Source organism: Phoxinus phoxinus (assembly GCF_949152265.1).
Source record: "Phoxinus phoxinus genome assembly, chromosome: 18".
NCBI classification, from domain to species: Eukaryota; Metazoa; Chordata; class Actinopteri; order Cypriniformes; family Leuciscidae; genus Phoxinus; species Phoxinus phoxinus.
The window spans coordinates 15,596,668-15,610,846 of NC_136893.1; the positions used below are offsets into that span (position 1 = coordinate 15,596,668).

General features: G+C 41.9%; 1 protein-coding gene across 24 annotated transcripts in view; it reads right to left on the bottom strand.

The window, feature by feature from the left end:
* Positions 1-14,179, bottom strand: part of ubr4 (ubiquitin protein ligase E3 component n-recognin 4) — a 44,460-nt gene that overhangs the window by 6,608 nt on the left and 23,673 nt on the right. For 11 of the 24 annotated variants that reach the window (XM_079589270.1, XM_079589267.1, XM_079589272.1 and 8 more), the window contains 41 exons: positions 13,623-13,839; positions 13,219-13,251; positions 12,842-12,905; positions 11,887-12,021; positions 11,609-11,783; positions 11,390-11,527; positions 11,191-11,312; positions 10,992-11,103; positions 10,774-10,904; positions 9,877-10,054; positions 9,681-9,785; positions 9,337-9,492; positions 9,067-9,235; positions 8,761-8,965; positions 8,241-8,354; positions 7,249-7,458; positions 7,004-7,153; positions 6,339-6,566; positions 6,174-6,252; positions 5,763-5,975; positions 5,489-5,657; positions 5,250-5,394; positions 5,022-5,107; positions 4,838-4,925; positions 4,553-4,746; positions 4,206-4,445; positions 3,951-4,089; positions 3,648-3,773; positions 3,435-3,563; positions 2,603-2,946; positions 2,430-2,520; positions 2,224-2,308; positions 1,943-2,070; positions 1,735-1,864; positions 1,493-1,650; positions 1,302-1,411; positions 1,036-1,177; positions 873-954; positions 589-762; positions 385-506; positions 91-288 (listed from right to left, as the gene is read on the bottom strand). In XM_079589270.1, the coding sequence (XP_079445396.1) occupies positions 91-288; positions 385-506; positions 589-762; positions 873-954; positions 1,036-1,177; positions 1,302-1,411; positions 1,493-1,650; positions 1,735-1,864; positions 1,943-2,070; positions 2,224-2,308; positions 2,430-2,520; positions 2,603-2,946; positions 3,435-3,563; positions 3,648-3,773; positions 3,951-4,089; positions 4,206-4,445; positions 4,553-4,746; positions 4,838-4,925; positions 5,022-5,107; positions 5,250-5,394; positions 5,489-5,657; positions 5,763-5,975; positions 6,174-6,252; positions 6,339-6,566; positions 7,004-7,153; positions 7,249-7,458; positions 8,241-8,354; positions 8,761-8,965; positions 9,067-9,235; positions 9,337-9,492; positions 9,681-9,785; positions 9,877-10,054; positions 10,774-10,904; positions 10,992-11,103; positions 11,191-11,312; positions 11,390-11,527; positions 11,609-11,783; positions 11,887-12,021; positions 12,842-12,905; positions 13,219-13,251; positions 13,623-13,839 (6,014 nt within the window). The remainder of the gene's footprint in view (positions 1-90; positions 289-384; positions 507-588; positions 763-872; positions 955-1,035; positions 1,178-1,301; positions 1,412-1,492; positions 1,651-1,734; positions 1,865-1,942; positions 2,071-2,223; positions 2,309-2,429; positions 2,521-2,602; positions 2,947-3,434; positions 3,564-3,647; positions 3,774-3,950; positions 4,090-4,205; positions 4,446-4,552; positions 4,747-4,837; positions 4,926-5,021; positions 5,108-5,249; positions 5,395-5,488; positions 5,658-5,762; positions 5,976-6,173; positions 6,253-6,338; positions 6,567-7,003; positions 7,154-7,248; positions 7,459-8,240; positions 8,355-8,760; positions 8,966-9,066; positions 9,236-9,336; positions 9,493-9,680; positions 9,786-9,876; positions 10,055-10,773; positions 10,905-10,991; positions 11,104-11,190; positions 11,313-11,389; positions 11,528-11,608; positions 11,784-11,886; positions 12,022-12,841; positions 12,906-13,218; positions 13,252-13,622; positions 13,840-14,179) is intronic. The other 13 variants (XM_079589274.1, XM_079589275.1, XM_079589269.1 and 10 more) reach the window with 5 other exon arrangements.

Consider the following 14,179-nt stretch of genomic DNA (forward strand, 5'->3'; position numbering starts at 1 on the left):
GTAATAAACTTATTTCTTTTTAGAATGATTTAAAATGAGAATGATTTTGAAATAAAGCCCCAGGACACTGGACTGTTGCAGATTACGTACCTCCATGCCACTGTCGTCTTCCAGTAGTGCCACAAGATCGCAATCCTGGCAGATTTTGTTCTTGATATCCCTCATGAGAGGGCCAATGCCTGGTTCGTTACTGCTGTATGGGTTTCCTGGCATACGGCCCTGCAGGAAGTCCTCCTGCTGCGGGTCCTTCTCCAGCGTAACAAAGAACTCCGTCACCTCATTCTCCTCCTTCATACACACAGATACGAGAAATTAGCTTGAGTATTGCCAAGATCATTTTTCCAAAACCTAAAGCCGAATTTCAATGAGCTGAAGTCTACTCACCGGATAAATGATGCTACACAACCGCTCGAAGATGAAGACGGGGGTGCGATAATCATCCAGATCGTACCGCTTTGCAGTTTCGATGCACACAGCCATGAACGCTTTGGTCTCCGACTCAGTTCCTACAAAAGAAGAAGCATTGAGCTGATTTTGTCTCTAATAATGCAGCAACATCAGATAAGACCTGAAGGTGAAGCCTGGAACCTGTAGTCATATCTTCCAACATCTCCAGCAGCATGTCCTGGGTCTCATCAATCAGTTTAGTTCTCTGGACCACCAGCTTCCTCAAGCACAAGTAGCCGTTCAGGACTGTGCCAACCAACCGACTCTTAAAGTGACGCTTAATGGACTCCACCTCCACGAACGAGGACAGCAGGCCTGTATGAAAACAGAAACTTTTTAAAAAAAGCCACAAGCTCTCAAGAAGTTTTAGATGAATGAGTTTAACTATTGATCTTGATTAAATAGGACAGAAACTGAAAATTCACCTGTTAAGCTCTTGAGGGCATATCCCTGCTGTAAGTCTGTGCTCAGCGTGGCCTCTTCAAGGGCGAGAAGATGAGCAATTTCCTGAAGAACACAAGTTCAGGTTAATGGAAATGACACATCCTCACTATATAACCGTATAGTATTTACAGTTTCTGATGATACCTTGGTGATGAGGTTGCCAATGTATGGCAGGACACCACGGGCAGCCAGATAAACCTTCCAGTGAGCAGGTTTGATGAGCTTCTGGTACAAAGCCAGGTATTCTGCAGCACACTCTCCAGCGATGCTTAGCTCATCCAGATAACTAAAGAACAAACAACAAAATCTTCAGTCAAGTAAAAAAATGTCTCCTAAACCAGACTCGCTGGAGTCTATTGTGAAAATATTGGGCCAAAAAGGATTATTTTATCCATCCATGTGATGTGTACCTTGTTAAAAGGTCCAGAACCTGCTGCTTGCGGCTGGGGATTGTTGTTAGAGCTTCGACGATGGTGCAAGCCGCCTGTCTCGCTGCCTGGGTGGCTGGGGTGAAGAGCACCTACGAGAGGGGTCAGAATATATTAGAGCACATAAATGGAGAATAGAATCAGACACTAGAGATTTTTGAGGGAGCATTTACTTGTCTCAGCCAGTTGTTATGGCCCAGTTTGAGCAGGCGAGGGAACAAGCCTTCAGATCTAGATCTCATGAACTGCTTCCACTTCCACACGTACTTCTCCATCAGGTATTGCCTCCTGATCTCAGCCTTATTCGAGGGTTTAGAGACGGTTTCCTGGCCTGAGAAAGACGAGAGTGCAGAATCAAGTAAAGGTTTTATGCAAATAGCCCACAGCATTACTGATGCAAAATTTGGATATTTACATCGAGAAGGAAGGCACTTTTTCCAGGCTTCATAAGATGCTTTCGGGTCTTTTTTGAGCCAGAGCTGGGCCTGTGCGTGGATCTCATTGTTATATGGCTTGACTGTAGTCAGAGATTCGACAGCAGTATCCTGTTAAAAAGCACAAGTCAAGTAAGTGCGTCAGAACATATTGATCAACTCATCATCAGTACTATGAGTCTGTCGTACCTTGTTTTTCTTGCTGGTGGGGGCAGGAGGTTTGATGAGTTTTTGCAGGATCCTCAGGCACATCAGTGTAATGTTTTCCACCACCACAGGGGTCTTTATATTCACCGCCATCAAGAAAAGACTCAGGGCTGAAAATGAACACAGGCATGAGAGTAGGGAAGCACTGATATAAAAATCCTGCCCAACACAGATAAACTGAAAACTATATAAAAAACATCAAGATGATATTTCTGTCGAACAACTACAGCTTGAGGATATATACGTTGCACCACAGGACTCACCACAGCGAAGTCTGAGCTCCCAGCATCCTCCCTCCTTAGCAATGGAGTCTGTAAGCAGCAGCATTTCATACTGCAAACTACTGACCTGAATGAGAGATGACAACTGTAAGAACTAGAGTCAAGTACTAAAGACCTGCCACATGCATCAAAAACAGTAGTTCACAATAGCTAGATGTGATCTTTAAAATGTACTATGTAATAAATACCAGATCAGGGTTGGCCCAGTGTCCTTTAAGGGCAGCTGACACCTTGGCAATAATGAGGTCATTCATCTGTTGCGTGGCCTCTGGGTGATCTCTGCAAAAGACATAAAAGTAGTGAGCAACTTGTAAACACCATTAGTTATTCTCTTCAGAGATTTGTGTGTACCGGTATATACCTGGTGAGCAAACAGACGAGCTGACGGACCTCCTCCCTCATGGCTCCGGTGCCGCGGCGCAGGTTGTACTCAAACAGCTCTCGGATGAGGCCCTGCAGTACCAGGATCTGCCTGATGGCAGTGTTGGTCGCCAGTGCGCGCAGCAGAGTGATGCAGTGGCCCGTAACTGCGGACGCACAGCCGTAGCACTTGGTGGAGGATGTGTGTCCACAGCCCAGCACAGACAGGGCTCGGTACTGGCTGGCTGTGAAGGTGGGCTGGGTGGAGGTGCGAGACGATCTGGTAGCTGCTTCCCGCTGCTGCAGGTCATACTCCAGCAGCTCCTTGCGCGACGCAAGCACTTTCTGAATAAGTAATAAAAACAGAGACTCTACAACATCCATTTTTATAGTAAATTTAACAATAATACTTATGTAAATATTAATATTTAACTTGAATATGCTATTAAATAAGTATAACATATCAACACTAGCTACATAATTAAATTATTATACAATTAATAATTACATTTAATTATTAGGACTATTAAGATAATATTAACATTAATTAGTTAAAAGTACTTTATTTTATAATTAAATATTTACATACAATTATTTAACTTTAATAGATTATTGGTTGCTACTGAAAATTGCTATGGTATGAACATTGGTATTAGTATCGTAAAATATCTCTGGTATTGTTCTTGACTGCCATTCTGAGGTATGTTTCCCGAACTATGCTCGCAAGTTCCATCGTTACCAACATAATTCAACAAAACTTGCGACCATTGTTGGCTAACGATGCTTTTGGGAAACCCACCCCTGGTATAGTAACAGCTCTATTGATCGCTAACCTGGATGATTTTGGAGAGCTCATCGAAGGAAGTCTTGCAGTCTCCACTGTATTCCTGTGCCAGCTGCTGAATGTACCGGTTAACACAGGCAGTGGACGTGCCCAGACCAGCACCTGCTCCTGTATCATCCTGAGAAAAATCATGAAAACATGAATGATTCAACAGAGAAAAGTCATTGATCTGTCTGAAACTGATCAATGCTGACATACTGACCTGTGGTTTCTCAGGTGCAGCCTCGTTCACTTTGGACAGCAGAGTTTCTAGCTGCGGCCGGTGGCCCATGAGCTGGTGATAAACCCGGTCAGCCTTGTCGAGTAGAGTGTTGATGTTGGTCACAGCCTGGACACAATAAATCAGTAACAAATGTTTTAGTAAAAGGATCATTTTGACTATTCCTAACTTAACCCGGTCTGTTTGTACGTCTCGTTTTCTGTTGGTGTTGTACACATTTCTGTTTTACATTACACAATCTATATAAATGGATATTTATATATTGGATATTTATGCCTCCCATACCTTTTTCCTATCTTCTTCATTTTCTATAGGATCCACAGCACAGCAGGGTTTTGCATACAGCATGAAGTCAAAACGTGCATATTTACAGAAACCACAGGCATTGCACAGGAACGGGTCCTTTTCGTCGTAATTAATGGACCTGGAAAATTCAAAACAGACATTACAACCTCAATTTCAGTGCAATTCTGTCAGTTTCTTGGGTCTTTGTTCAATATAAAATTTTAAAGCACATTTCAACATCCAGAACCTCCGTACCTGCACTTGTGACACTGATACACATTCTCTCCGCAGTTGCCGCAAACACCTGGGTTGGCAGGGACAGAGGCGCTGCAGCGAGGACACTGCAGGGTCTCTGTAGACGCCTGGTAGTTCTCATAAAAATCAGAGAATTCGATCATGAGATTGGAGGCCACGATGGGGAGAGGGAGGTCGATCTTCACTTCAGTTTGGCCTGGAGTCAACTGCACCTTCTTAGCTTTGTGCCAGCGAGCAGGTCTGTGTACACACATTTCAAATTATTTCATGCATCATCAACCATCTACAAAAACTGTCAGCAAAAAAAAACTAAATTTTGTAACTTAGAGTTTGATTAGCATTCTCACTTGTTCTTCAGTTCTACTATGGCCTGTACAGTCCTGTTGTTGTAGTAGAGGTTGATCGTGCGAACCATCTTGGTTCTCTTGAGATCGCCAATCTTCACGGTGACTTTGCTGATAGTGTGGCTGCCAATCAGCTTCACCACTTGCTGAGTGGTAGTGTAACGGGTGTCCACTTTGATAGATGAGAGTTTGATGTTCTAATAGCACAGGGAATAAAGCAGGCCAACATTCAGACACATAGCACCTAAAACAAGCATTTAAATGTGACATGTCATGAACGTCACTCACAGAGAAGGGCACTTCAGGATTGTTGCACACCAAGCAGGGATCACTCTCCAGGTAAAATCCATCAAATTCCACCAGTCCAGACAGGGTGCTGAGAAGATAAGTGTTAAGAGATGAAAGATTCCGAGATGTTCTCACATCCGTGACCCAAAATATATTCCAATGAGAGAATGCTGGGAACACTTACTTGTATATGTTTGAATTGGGATGATTGGTCAGGATGTGGTTTTGTGCTCTCAAAATTTCTACAGCTTTTTGAGAGTATTCCTTCAGCTGGAAAACACAGAAGCAAAACATTAGGTGCAATCCAACAGTCACACCAACATCTACTACAAATTACACTACTGTTCACTAAAGTATAACCAAATTCTACCCAGTCATCTTAATAAACAATCTCATATTTGAGTATGACTACCTTCTTTTCTGTCTGAGGTGTTTTGAGAGAGAAATATCCGAGCAGGTCCACAAACTGAGCAGCTTTACGTCCATAAGCAGGTAGTTCTGGCCAAATGGCCCACATCAGGTCGAGCAGCAACTCCTGCTGGGATTTGTTTGAGTTCCTGAAAGATAAATGTTCAGTTTAACAGGACGGTTTAAGCTCAAAGCACTGGACACAAGGGAGTGCATTTAGAGAAGGTTCTTGCTTCTAAGTACCTGTAGATATGCAGCGCGAGGCAATGAGCTTGCCAGCGCACAGATGAAGAGTTGGATTCGAGCAGGAAGCAACGCAGGAACTGAATGAGAGTCTCCTTATCTGCAAATTTGTTGAGCTGACTAACAAGAGCTGTACACAACTGATCTTCCTGACTGCCAGCTCCATCTCCTGCAGGAAACACAACAGGAACATTGAGAAAAGTGTCTTTCTGCTTTTTAATCCTAAATGGAAGTGGTTCAATGATCAAAAATGATGAAAGAAAAAACATCAAACCTTCTTTGTCCTTTTCCTTGTCCTCTTTCTTGCTCTTCTTGCTGGAGGATTTGCTCTGAGAGGGCTGAGATGTCCCTGAACCTCCACCTGAAGATCCTGTCGAGGCTGCCAGGACTTTACTGCCACATAAGGCGCAAGAGAGCAGCTGCAGCAGGACCGGAGAAACGCCCTCATCTACTAGAAAACTCACTTGCAGCAGGAAGTATAACACCGCTACACAAAGACAGAGAGAATTCGATTAGTACCACATGTGACTTTACTGTTTGAGCTACAGGAAGGCTTAGTCGTTCTAGTTGTCTTAGTTGTAGACTAGAGTCATGGGTTCAATTTCCAGGGAAAGCAAGAACTGATCAAATATGCACCCTGAATGCAATGCAAAACACTTTGGACAAAAGAACATTGTACACTTACAGTCATCCTTCATGCAGAACTTCTGCCAGTTGATTGTTCTCTGAGTGGCTATTTCAGCACATGCTTTAAGGTGTTCCATCTGTGTAAAAGGAAAAAAAAGTTCACACAAATCCAAACTAAAAGAAGAATAAAAATCGTAGGGCGTCACACAGGCCTGTTACTCACCAGACTAATGAGAGTGTCATACTGTAGAGCGGAGCCAGATGTCGCTGTGACGATTCCTCCCCTCAGGAAGATGCCCTGCTCCTCCAGAAGCTTCTTGATGCCACGCACGTGAGAGTCAAGCGTGTGAAGGTCTCGGAGTTGGCGGTACTTCTCTTTGGATCCGCAGATGAACAGCAGAAGCTTCCTCACCTGTCGCCTCACGAACGGCGTCTGCTGGATCATCAGATACTGGAAGATAAACGAAAGAGGGGACATTTGATATTCAACAATATTATTGATCTGCCTGCATTGACACCATTATATAAGAACTGAACTGGACGATGACACGGTTTCTCGTGTCATCGTCCAGAGCGACAATTTTTCTCCAGAGTATATAAATGAACTAAATTAATAACTTGTTTTCCAACAAAAAAGAACCATCACTGAACTTACTTAAGCTGGAATATAACGCTATTTTCTTCTAGATCTGCTGTACAGCAGAAACAAACTTTGTTGCATTATTTTCTTGTAATCACTGTAAAGCTGCTTTGAAACAATCAGTATTGTAAAAAGCAGCTTTACAAAAAACGATATAAATAAAAAATAAAGGTGAAAGAGGTTGATGCATGCTGAATTATTCATTAAAAACTCTTCAGCACAGGCCAAAAGCAAATTACGTGCATTACCTCTGACAGGAAATAGAACCAGGAGTGATCAAAGATAGGCGGTGGGATGCGCGGGTTGGCGTCTGCGATTTTCTTGATCTGGTAAGGCAGTCGGAGGACCATCTCGGTGAGGAGCTGAGAATATGCTTCAAACACATCAGCAGCGTGACCCTGAGAAACACCCACAATTTAAAGATCCGGATATTTCCTTACACAATATATTTAACGTTTGGGTAAGAGCAAGCTTTTTAAGAACTGGTCTGTACCTTGACATATTGGCGCAGGAAGAAGGGGCTCATGTCTGGGGGTGAGGAGGAAGTGTGGGGTTTAAGGAGCTGACTGGTGGCCGTTGGCTCTTCCTCACCCTGCTGGGTCTTCCAGAACTCTAGCAGGGATTTGAGCACATGCAGGCAGTAGTCTATCGCTCCCATGCTGAGCAGAGCGGTAGCTGTTGCGTTGGAGATGAGAGAAGACGACTGGCGAGAAAACAGATGAAACTGAATTATTTAAAGGTTTTTTACACACTGCTCTTCAAAGTAAACCTTGTAGCATGTAAACAATAATATTAGCAAATGAACTAGATTTGAACTTCCCAAAGCAAAATATATTGTTACATTTGAGGTAAGCTTTTAGTTCCCAGGTCTTTGCCTTCTGTTTAATTTTGTCTATAGTCCATTTGAATAGTTAAATCAAAAACATTTGTCTACAATAATAGGGCCCTATTAAATTGTGCATTTAATGTGCATTTAATTTATTTATTTTTATGGTACTCAAACGAAGGCATAAAACATTAATTTCTCTTTTATCTCTAGACCTTCTGTGATGTGATGATAGTTTCTCTCCAATCAAATGTTGTCAAAGTAAGAATATTAAACCGCAAAGGGACTACCGGTATTTAAATATGAATCATAGAAGTTTTTTTTAAAAAATGTATTGAACAAATATAACAGCAAATACATATGAATCCTAGATGTTCTGCGCAATGAATGGCCCAGACGCGTGGATCCCTTTATTAGACAGCATGTGCGACGCACGCGCTGCTTGTCTGCGCCATACGTTGCATCGCGGTGATCGCGCGCTGTTGCCTTCAAGCCGATGTAAACTAGTGTTTTTCCTTGATGCCTCGCCACAGCCAGCACTTAATTTGCGCACATCATACATGCTGCATGCTTAGTGTTTCAGTGACGTAAATAAAAATGTTAACCTTCAGAACAAAGCTTTGTGAGCACGATATTACCATAGCGAAGTTGACAGTTACCTCAGAGGAGGATTTTGAGCCAGACTTGGTGCGGGACATGAAGACACTGAGGAGCCTCATGATGACCAGGTGCACCTCGTTTATGGAGCAGCGCTCATTCTTCTTTGAAACATCCTGGAAACCAAAAATGACACAATCTATATTCTGTATATCTATATATTCCTTCTATGTCTCCTGTATATATGTATATTGATATCTATAATATAATATATGGCCTGGTTTAACAGACAAGGCTTAGATTAAGCCAGGATTAGACCCTAGTTCATTTAGAATATTTAAGTAGCTTTTATAAATGTGCCTTGAAAAAACAAAACAAAAAAAAACACATTACTGGTGTCCATCTTGAGACAAAACAACTGGCACTGACAATGGCATAAGATATACAAGTTGCTTTCAGTTAAAACAGCTCAAACATGCATTTTAGTTTTGGACAGGGCTTAAGCTTTGTCTGTGAAACTGGGCGTATATATTCCAAACTAGAACAATGCATTCAAGTGAAGTTCTTGCAATGTAGTCTCACCTTCTTGTGCATGCCGAGCTCGGCGATGAGCTGGGCCAAAAGGTCGTCCAGTGCTCCCTTGTCTTTCTCGTCCTCTCCATCTAGATCTGTGGTCAGCATGAGGATGACCTGCATGTAGGGAATGGCCTGAACTCCACCAACAGTGTGGAGCTGGGACAGGTGCTGCAGGAGACGCTCCAAGAGCATCAAACGCACCATGTGCAACCTGGTCAGAGGAGCGAGACAGGCAAATAGATAGTTTTTATACAGAAACTTATTTTATTCTAGTTTATAAAAGGAGATAAGTGCTCCATCATGTAGACAGACCTGTTGCTTGTGTGGATGTCGCCCTCTGTCTCTCCTTCTCCTTCTGATCCGTCTCCTTCATGCTGGGCCGTAGTGGTGCTGATGGCTCCAGTGCTGGAGCTCACGCTGCCTGGTCCAGCAGGGTGTCCTTCAACAGTCGTGTCCCCGTAAGCACTGCTGCGGCCAGATACTGAAACACACAAATTGTCCTAAGTGGATGAAACTCTCCAAAGCGAGCCAAATCATTTGTGTTTAAAAACATCAAACAAACATTAACAAATCAAGTCTTACCATTGTGTTCACCGGCAACCGAGTCGACGGCACTGCCTCCGCTCTCAGAGCCCACGCTGCCCCCGTGCTCGGCGGGAGAGGTGCGCAGCGTGGAGCCGTCTGTGGCCGCTGTGCTCCCCTCATCATCCGAGGCTGGGGCTGAAAGCATAACCAGAGCTGTTACAGGAAAAAAACAGCAGGCTTTGCTAAGGGGGGGCTTCTAAAGGTGCACACGAACATATACATAGAAAAACAGCCATATGTTTGAAAATGAGTGGAAATTGGAAGAAACAATGACATGAAGGGATGACAGAAGGAATGCTGGGTGAGCATGCAAAGTTTGGTGGAGAGATGGGTGCAGTTACCTGATGCAGTGGTGTCTGAAAGGGTCCCTGCGTCCAAAGATGAGGAGCTGGGGGCCTGACCGGACAGACCCAGACTCTGTAGACCAAGAGCACTGCTGCTGCTGCCTGCAGACACAGCATACATTCAACATTAGACACGATGGTCAAATAACTAGCAATGCCGCATGCTGGTTTCTTCCATGCTGGAAACAGTGACCTTGCTGGTCTTGTTGCAGACTGAGAGCTATAGCCAGCTCCACCATGGTCTCATCATCAGCATCTGGTGGGATGTCCAGCATGGGTGGGAAGCCCTCCGCCCCTGCCAGCAGAGCTTCAAGAGAAGAGGGGTTCCCATTGCTCACATTCTCTGCCGTCTCCAGCACCATAGACTCCGACTGTAGATCAAACAGGGAGAAAGAAGAGGATTATATAACAACTGCTTTCTTTAAATACAGAAGTTTGGACAAAGACTTTAAGCAACTACCTCTATTGTAAATGTTTCATTACAGTGTAGTATATGTTTTACCAGTGGCAAGTTTTTTTGGGGGGCTGGCTGTTTAAAGCATAGACTTTTGATGTTCTCAGTTTACATGAAGTAAATTGAGCTGCTGAGTTTATATTTGTGCATCATTATTCGTTGTGTATCCACTTGGGAAAAGTTGCTTGGAGATGAGCTTTAACGCTCCTTGAATCACAACGATTATTTGTTCAGTACCCGTTATATTAATATATAGATAATTATAAGAAAGAATCATATTACTGCCCAAAATTAAATTCGAAACTGAATTATTTAGTCAAAATTTTATATTATTTAATATGGTTAAATTATATTAATATTTCGGTTTTATTTGATTTTTAATCAAATAAATGCAGTTTATGAGAATTCTTTCATAAACAAAAAATCGGACCCTAAATGTTTGAACAGTAGTGAATATATGAATTAATTACAAATCAATCCAAAATAATCAAATCAGTTCAGATAGAATCAAACCGTCACAATTTAAGAGTGAATTTCACAATCATAAAATAATAAAGTCCAATCTAATTATTGTCAGATAAATTATTAGCACTCTTAGGGTCCAATAGAAGGACTAATAGTGGCTGCGAAGCTCACCACCATCTCAAAGTCTCCGTGGTCCACCTCGTTTTGCTCTTGACTCTCCTGCCTGCCGCCTTCCCCTCCCGTCATGTTGGAGGACTGCATCTTCTCATCAGCATCGTCATCATCATCGTCATCTTTATCTCCTAGCACAGAAATGCATTGTTTGAGGTTGATTCATTGAGGTGTGCGTGTATGATTTAAGTCACGAAGCTGAAAGGCACGGCTCATACCCATGGGCGTGTTGGAGCGTGGGGGAGAAGGCAAGGTCACGTGTCTGCGCTTGTTTCTGGGTCTCAAAACTCTAATCAGTGCCTGTTTGCAAGCAAAGCTCACAGAGGTGTCCTGTAGACCAAAAAGATAAGATTACAATAATAACTGTTCTCAAAAGAAATAGATTATATCTGAGAAGAATGACAACGGGATACATACAGGGCAGAGCAGCATCTGCATGTAGATTTTGGATGCCACATTTATGTAATCCAGCTCACAGGTGCAGTAGCCATGAATGATATCAATCAGAGCATTCACTGTGGCTTCAATGTGAGTTAGACCTTAGAGAAAAACAAAACGATGTCAGTATCTTGAAACAATACATACATGAACTCTTCAAATCAATCTGACCACGTACCTGGCAAACAAGCTGGAGCCAAAAATGCATTCTTGGGTTTGAGGGCATGAAGTTTCCAGAAGTTAGTGACCAGTTGCATGATGAAGCTACAGCTCTCAGTATCATATTTCAGTCCATCCTTCCCATCATCACCTACATCTGACACGAGAAAAACTGCCTTTATTAAAAGGCACATAAAATGACTACAAGATGAACGCACGAGAGGTTTAATGAGCGTACCAGCGTCTGATTGAGGAAGTCTGGACTCTGTGAAGTGCACAAGGTTATTGGGTCTCATGATGGCGATGGAGCGAGCTGTGATTACCAGCCTCTGGAACACATCAGGGTCCAGCTCCTTCCCTTCTTTACTGCAGCTGTTCAGACACTGTACTGCGTTGCTCAGCAGAGACTGATCCTAAATACAGATTCAGCACCAGGTATAAAGCTGAGCGTAAAAGACATGGTGATTCATGTTTAACACGGGTTCAGTGCGTCTAATCAGCAGTGATCATGTGTACCTTGTGGTTGTGGTAGGCTGTGCGGCTGGTGTGAAGGCTTGCCAGAAGGCCTTTGGTCTGTTGCAGTACTCCAGCAGGAGTGGGGATGGACAGGAGGAGAGTGGCCAACTCTAGAGCCGCAGTTTTATTTTTCTCCTAAAGATTTTAGGGATGGAAAAGCGTCACATGAAAATGGAAATTTCAATCAAAACAAACAGTTTTGAAATACAGTTAAAAATACTGTTGCTATTTTTAACTATTTAATTTTTTTTAAATAAAATAAATAGATGAAAAACTTAAACTAAAATAAGGTTGCAAAATAAAAAAAAAATAAAAAAAAAAGGTCATGGGAAATATTTACTTGAAATAAATACTGTAATAGTATAAATAACACTGGCTTTATGTAGGGGTATCACAATAACAAAATTTCAATAAAATAGAAATCAACACCAACAATTTTGATTATTTCTGAAACTAAATTAGTTACTACAGCAAATACAGAAATGCCATTAAATTATTTACAACGTAATTATTTACATAAATATTAAAAGGTATAATACTATATGTTCTGGATGTGTAGGAACTACACCATCTTAAATTGAAGAAATGCGCTATACACAGTCAACCTATGACTCATTTATTCCAGAAGCGTCCAAGTTAATCGAGATAATGTGAGTAGCATTCAGCAAGTCATGTGATCTCAACATGGCGGTCACCATGACGGACCCACTCCATGCACAATAAAACAGCTGTTATTAGGATATGATATCATCTTATTTTAATGTACATCATTTTAAACATGCATTCAAAACAAAACCAGTATACCTTTCTGATTTACTGAAAGGCAAATTTACTAATTCTATAGACAAGGTACTACCTATACTTTATGATTTTTTTCCTTTTACATTTTTGGACCAACAGCAAAGCAACAGTACTTTTGATATCCCCAATCTCAAAGAGAATGTCTCTTCCTTACCTTTTCAACAGGGGAGCCCACAGCAAAGCAGCTCTCTAAAGCTTCCAGTGAGCTGACCACCAACCTAGAGATCAGACAACAGTTAGATAGGGAAAGCAATGCATTATATTCAAATTACAGCAGTCCATACTAACATATTCAAATTCTACACCATTCTCAAAGCATTGTCATTATCAAACCATAACACATTATCATCAAACATTAAGAGTGTTAAAAAACAACTCCTGTGTGATTACTAATGTCTTTATAAATGCTGTAATTGTCCTGCATGATCTACACCAAAGCAAGCTCAGTCTGACTGCTCTCTCTCACACTCACACACACACACACACGAGCAAACCACCATGCACACAAGCAGAGAAAGGGCGGTTACTAACCGGTCCAAGGCTGATAAGGACTCAGTTTCACAACTTTTTTTATTGTTTTAGGGAGCAAAGAAAAAGAAAAATGTGTGAGGATCACAGAAAAGAAATACGTAAAAATGATTTGTATGTCAAACACAGGAAACGATTGCATGCAAGCACGAGGTCATTATGATGGCAGCCATGCACTGGACACGTCACGCGCACACCCCCCCACCCCCTCCTCTATCCTCTCCTCTTCGTTTTAGTTACGTTAATCGACATCAAATACGGACACTTGAGACAATAATATAGATTAAATGCAGTTTAAGGGAAACGAAGAGACAAAGACAGAAAACATCATGAATTATTTTTTTACAGGAAATCAAATCAAGTAATAGGTTGTAATCAGAGCACACAGGTTAAGGTGACAAGTGTACCTCTCCAGCACAGTGCCGCTAGTTGCGATGGGGCTGGTGACGTCACTGTCTCCGGTCCCGTTGCCCTGGTTGAGGTTGGGGCTGCACACGTTGTTGACTGCAGCTGAAGGAAAGTCCTCCGGTGGCTCATCTGGCCAACCGAACTGCTCTTTGGTTTTGCCATAAATCTTAATGGAGTCCAGCATGGTGACACCTGCTGGGTCGACTGAAGCACCAACTGAAGAAAAATAAACATGTGAAAATGGTCAAAATACATATTATAATATTAGTAATACAAGTTATACAAATATTTAATTTGACAAGTAAATTATGCACAATTACATGCAACTAAACCAAACCCTAAACCTAACCCTATCGTAAGTAAATAGTACTTAAATGTATAATTACTTAAAATAAAGTGTAACCAAAAAGAGTAGTTAGTTATTGTATAGTAAAATAGATATAGAATTAATTATTATTCTATTTTATAATAATCATAAGGAGGAATGAGTAGGTGTGTCCAAAAGTTTCACTGGTAGTGTACATGGAAGTAGTTCTGATATCTGTTGGGATCTTAC